This window comes from Nycticebus coucang, chromosome 14 (genome assembly GCF_027406575.1).
Source record: "Nycticebus coucang isolate mNycCou1 chromosome 14, mNycCou1.pri, whole genome shotgun sequence".
Lineage (NCBI taxonomy): Eukaryota > Metazoa > Chordata > Mammalia > Primates > Lorisidae > Nycticebus > Nycticebus coucang.
The window spans coordinates 15,650,535-15,656,996 of NC_069793.1; the positions used below are offsets into that span (position 1 = coordinate 15,650,535).

Below are 6,462 nucleotides of genomic sequence, written 5' to 3' on the forward strand. Positions count from 1 at the left end.
CCCATTCCCTTTTAGGTAGGTCATTAGACACACACATACACAACCATATACACATACATACAGGTATGTGGGTCATTATGAAAGTTTTGAGGTACTTGAAAGTCAAGAAGTACAAAAGCTTTGCAGATACAAATGAACGAAGCCCCCCCAGCAACACCGGTAAGCTAAGAAAGGAAGCTGTGGACTGTTTCTTGGAAGTGAAATAATGGATCAGAACTTTCATAGTGACCCACATATACACATACAGTCATATATTTTAAATAAATAATGAAATTACACTATTATTTTTATTCAGCATTTATCTGCCTAACGTCTATTTTTCTTAACATTTTATCTATGCAAAATAGTCCTTGAGAAAGCACAATTTTAAGTGTCTATCTAATTTTTACACTAAGGATGTATCAACTTTTATTTAGAAATGCTCCTATCATGGGTTACGTGATTCTAAAATAACCTCCACTATTAATAATGCAATCATGAAACCTTTAACTTGCAGGAGAAATGCTTTGGGTGGCAATGCTGGGTCAAAGTGGTTGACTGTTTTTAACGTTATTTCCACCTTTTGTCAAATTATCTTTGAGAATTTACACTGTCATTAAGAGTTTCATTAAATGTTTAATAAGTTAAATAACATCACATTAGGGGATATCTGTAGTGTCTTCTAGCAGTATCTGATTTCCCTGTGATAGGATCATCTTTAGGCAATAAATCTTCTCCTCCTGACCATAGACAAAGTGTACTTCTGAATTTTCCCTTCCAGAGATTAAGTCTACAGATACCATAGGGTTTAATTATGTTCCTCTCCTGAGAATGTACTGTGTGCCAGACAATTCTTGGATGATTCACGAGGAAGGACCAGGGTGTGCTCTTTGCTCACCCGTGGTTTTCCATCTGCTGACCGCTTGCATTCCTGTGCTTGTATCATTTGCCAGGAACTAAAACATGTGCAGAGTTACACGAATGCCACTGTGCCTTTGCTTGGGTGGCTTCTTTTGCTGGAATGTTCCATACCATCCTGCCTTCCTAAGGAACTGCTTGCTCAACCTTCAAAATTCACTTTAAGCATAACTTTGTCTTGTAGTGATCACTCAATAGAACTGCAGCTCCCGCGTCCTTGCTGTGCCCTGGCGTGCTGTGATTACAGCTTCTGCCATACTTTATTTCCCCTGTTGTTATTTACCTTTTCTCCACTGGTCCATGAATTTTTTGAGGACAGCAACATCTGTAGTTCTCCATTTCTCAAACCTACCAACTCAACACAAGCTATGCATGTGACTTTGGGCACCAGCTGAATGAGAACTCAACTCAGCTGATTCAGAAGCTTGTGTTCTACTAGGTAAAGTGACGTAATTAAGACTCAGAAAGGCCTCTTAATTCTAACCCATAAGACCATAAAACTCTCTAGCACATGTCACTATCTGTATGCCAAACACAAAATTTAACTCAAATACTTTTAAGCTAGGCCACTGAGACTCTAAAAGAGAGTCCTACTTCAGAGCAATTATAGTTAGAAGGGGAGAGTGGGTGCGCAGCAGCACTAGGAACCTCGTGGTTGGTGCAGGAGTTCTAAGTAGGTGAGATCATCTTAAGCAGAAGGGTTTGCAAATAATCTCATGAAGGTGCTAAAGCTCAAAAGAGACCAAGAGGTGAATAAAAATAAAGTGGACTGGGGACTCTCTTTTAGAGTTCTCAAATATGCATTTCTAGCAAAATTCTAGAGAAATGGTCTCTATTTGGGGGACAGATTGAGAGAGAGAAGAAACGACGCAAGATGGGATGAGATGAGAGTGTGTGCTTTGGTTATATTTGTGCAATTACAGTTGATACAAAGTCTCCAAAATTATTTTCTCAGAAAACAGCTTTAATATTGTCTCTGTGGACCCGATCTCCTGAGCTTATGGTTCCTTGAGGGAGTTGGCACCCATTTACTAATAAGCTCTTCAGAAAAACCTCTCCTGTGCACAGTGCAGAAGTGAGTCAATGAAGTCTTTTAAAATGCTAGTGGAATATAGTCAAGATGACATCATTCTATTATTCTTGTTCCGGACACCTGAGGAAGCTGAGAAGAAGAAAATTGTGTAGGGTAATTTATTTTCGTATTAGAAACTGTGGGTTTTGTAATTCACTTTGCACAGGCAGACAATGGGTTTAGGGCTTGTTTCTCCAGATGCATAAGTTAAATGATTGCCTAAATTGCATCTCAGAGGCCAGGTAGGCAAAGATGAATTTAGAGGCCTGGGAAAATATCGCGAAGGCCACTAATTTGGTGCAAATGGACTATTTAATCTGTGTTTTTTGATCTCGGTGGCCTAATTTAAAAGTATTTGGGTTGAATTTTATGTTTGGCATAGAGATAGTGACATGTAGTAGAAAGTTTTATGGGCTTATAGGGAGTTAGAATTAAGAGGCGTTGACTTTCTGAGTCTTAATTATTTTGCTTTACATAGTTACAGAGCACAAGCTTCTGAATGAGCTGAGTTGAGTTCTCATTCTGCTGGTGCCCAAAGTCACATGCATACCTTGTATTTTTTTTTACTCTCTTAATTTTTATTTTTTAGTACAATCTTTGGCTTGCTTAAGACCAAATATAAACCTTAATAGCCTTTCCACAGCCAACATTTATTGTTTCACACAGGATTTCAGGTTCAGTACTAATTTCTGAAAACATTTCTATAGAATTTTGCTAGAAATGCATATCTATAGAAGCATTTATTTGAAGTCATCACTCTGTATATTTCCAGTGTCAGTCTTTTAAATTTTTTTATAACTTAAATTTATTTTGACACTTGAAATACTGTTTTTCTCTTTTTTGTGTTATTTAAAATAGAACAATAAATAGCCTGAGATGAATTTCTGTGTTTAAAAAATATAGAATTCTTGAAACATTTATTACTAAGGAAATAGTTCTTTTTAAATTTTTTTTTTATTTTTTAACTAATCTTAACTTACATCCCTTAAGGGGAGCCAAGATCCTTTGCCTCTGAAACCACAAGAGGCCAGCAGCTTTTCACTTCATGAATTTTCAGGTAAACAAATCCTTTTAAAACTTTTTGGCCAGAGGAAAAATGCTGTGAAACATTTTTCCACACTTCTGCCACACACATCTCATGAATATTTCCATTTAATTCTGCCTGTGGCATCATTATGAATAATGATTCTTGCCTGCCCTCTCATATAGGTTTTCGTGTGGACTTAAGATTTTATTTTTTTGGGATAAATGCCCAGGAGTAAACTTCTTCATTCTTAAAATATTTATCTTTCTTTCCTAAGCACCTGATAACACTGTGTGGGGCACAGAATCTACTAAATATTTGAGAACGACTCCTTTCTTGGACGGACTTAAACATTCAGTGGAGAATGAATGGATTAGCGGGTATACATAGCAATGAAAGGAGGGAATGCAGGCAGATCTGAGAAAGCATCCCAAACAAGATATTGTTGAGTTGTTTCCAAAGCCAAGGTCTTTTGTTTCAGCCTCCCCTACTCTCTTTTACATAATTTGACTAACTGTTGCTACAGAATCAAAGAGATTGGGGGAGGAAATTACACCGTTAACATCTGTTTACTATTAAACTAGAGTGAGGATAAGTATTAGCCTGAATTCACTGAATTTATATAATTCCCCCCCTTTCCTTTGCAGTTTTTGGCTGGAGCTGGGCTTGAATCCGCCACCTCCGGCATATGGGGCTGGTGCCCTACCCCTTTGAATCACAGGCACTGCCCTGTAATTCCCTTTTCCATGAAATATTTTTCAAAGCATCCTTGGTTCTAAGACAGGTGTCTTTTTAGAAAGGTAACCTTGTACAGTTAGAAGGCTTGCTTTCGATGATCTTTAAAGTTCAGGTCTAGGTCTAAAATTCTGATTCTGTACAAAAATCCTCTTTTGACAGAGGAGGAAACTGACCAGGCCAGTGAGGTTCAGTGGACAACTCAGTGTGACACAGGTGGTTACTAGAGAGTGCAGGCCGCAAGATCCTTGGCAGTCAGTCCTGGTTACATAACTTAAAACATGAATTAAATTCGGATGTGAAACTAAGTAGCTTTTCATTATGAACGTGTTGCATAGAAAATTCTTTGTCTTTCTTACAACAGATAGACCCAGAGAAATGGCTTACAGAAATCAAACTGTGGTTACTGAGTTTGTTTTTGTGGGATTAACAAACCGCTTCCAGCACCAGGTTCTGCTCTTCCTGGTGTTTCTCTTGGTTTATCTTGTCACTCTTCTGGGGAACTTGGGGATGATCACACTCATTTGGATGGATTCCCGACTCCACACCCCCATGTACTTTTTCCTCTGCCACTTGTCCTTTGTGGATGTCTGCTCTTCTTCTGTCATAGGGCCCAAGATGTTGACTGATATCTTCATGGAGAAGAAGGTAATCTCTTTCTTTGGTTGTGCTGCCCAGTTATGGATTTTTGGTCACTTTGTAGTAACTGAATGTTTCCTTCTGGCTGCCATGGCGTATGACCGGTATGTGGCCATCTGCAAGCCCTTGCTGTACACACTTGTTATGTCCCAGCAGGTCTGCGTGCAGCTGGTGGGGGGGCCTTATGCTCTGGGCCTGATCAGCACCTTGACCCATACGACTTTCACCTTTCAACTGCCCTACTGTGGCCCAAATATCATCAACCACTTCTTCTGCGACCTTCTTCCTGTTCTCTCCCTGGCATGTGCAGATACCCACGTCAATAAGTTTTTACTGTTTATCCTGGCTGGAGCCCTGGGAGTACTCAGTGGTGTGATCATCTTGGTCTCCTACATCTACATTGTCGTGGCCATCCTGAGGATCCGCTCTGCCGATGGGAGACACAAAGCCTTTTCTACCTGCTCTTCCCATGTGATGGCTGTCTCCATCCTATATGGGACTCTCTTCTTTATCTACGTACGTCCAAGCTCTAGTTTCTCTCTGGACATCAACAAAGTGGTTTCCTTGTTCTACACAGCAGTGATCCCCATGTTGAACCCCCTTATCTATAGTCTGAGAAACAAGGAGGTCAAAGATTCATTCAGAAGGAAGATTGAAAGGAAGAAGCTTCTGATAGGTAGGTGACCTAGGACACCAATGGCACTATCTACGGATAAGTGACAATGTACAGAGGGAGAGATGCTAGACTGGGTAGTTGGAGACCTACGCTGAAGTTGCAATTCACTCTTTATTACTCTGTGTCATTGATAAATCACCTGGTATCTTCAGAAGCAATTCTACCATTTTGAAACATTAAACCAAGATGGTTAAAAGGTTAGAAAATATTCTCAAGTTTTGTGACAAGGAACTAAGAGGTTCTCTTTAAAATTGTGAATAAATACAAAGAAATCCTAGCCGGTGAAGTTAGCAGTACCTTGGTTTTGGATTATGGAGTACTGAGTCTTCTTAACTTTATGAGAATTTGGCTGAGTCTTTTAAAATTTAAACTGTAACTTTTGAAACTTCTAAATTATCTTCACATTTTGAATAGACATCTTACAAAGAACTTTTAATGCACTATACAAGGTGACCATAAAGTTCATGTTCAATTTAAAATACCATAAGCGTCTGATTTATGCAGGTAAGGAGCAAAAGGCGCTGCAGTTCTTTTGTAAAGTGGTCATTACTACTATTGTTATTTACTGATTTTTATGTGTCAGATGGGGCATTCATTCTTACTTTACAGATGATGAGCCTCACAGCCATGAAGACTCAGTGAATTTCTCTTGATTCATAATTAGATTCCATGTTTTCTTTTTTTGTGTGTGTGGGTCCTAATGTAATATTATTTCAGTCAGTTTTCTGTGTTCCTTTTCTGGAACATAACAAATTCTTTGAAATGAGGGAATAAAACCTGTTCTTTGTACAGAGTTAAGACTCCCTCAGATACACACAATGCCTTCTTTAGAAGACCTTCTTTAAGAAGAATTTAATTTAGCCCATAGACTTTTAAGCATGTAAATAGTCACTAGTAACCCAGACTTTTTCATCATATTGTCTGCCAGTAACACTGTCTGTGTTGTGTAATGATTTGGAGGCAATATTCAGTTAAGAGGAAGAGGGCTTCAGGTAATGTTGCAATTTTTAACTAATTTAACAATTTTTTATATGTACCTACTATGTGCTAGACACATCATTGGGTATTATGAATATCAGGAGTAGTAAATTGTTGTGGAGGCTACAGGCTAGTAGGATAGAAAGATAAATAAACAAAAAAATTTAAAAAGATTAAAACTTGATTACATATCCAACGTGATTTCTGTAACAAAACATCAAGGAACCGAGATAGAGTGTAAAGGGTATATTTTAGAAAGAGTGATAAGGAGAACCCATTTTAAGTAGGGTAAGTATTAGTAAAGATGAAGAACCTATATATTGTGGTCTGGAATCTGGAAATCACTATTTGGATCATACAAGGGGAGAAAAAAGGACCCTCTAGAAAATAGCAACAGGAACACCCAGATTTTCCAGGAACAAGGGCGAAAGTTAGCAAGCC

At 38.5% G+C, this 6,462-nt stretch overlaps 1 protein-coding gene across 1 annotated transcript; it reads left to right on the forward strand.

Annotated features, from left to right (window-relative positions):
- The first annotated feature begins 4,106 nt into the window (after positions 1–4,106).
- LOC128565789 (olfactory receptor 1002-like) lies at positions 4,107–5,051 on the forward strand. The gene has a single exon (XM_053562508.1). It carries the CDS (start codon positions 4,107–4,109, stop codon positions 5,049–5,051), a length of 945 nt encoding a protein of 314 aa, XP_053418483.1.
- The last annotated feature ends 1,411 nt before the right edge of the window (positions 5,052–6,462 follow it).

Coding starts and splice junctions, on each gene's coding strand:
- LOC128565789 (XM_053562508.1), top strand. CDS start 4,107: ATGGCTTACAGAAATCAAACTGTGGTTACTGAGTTTGTTTTTGTGGGA.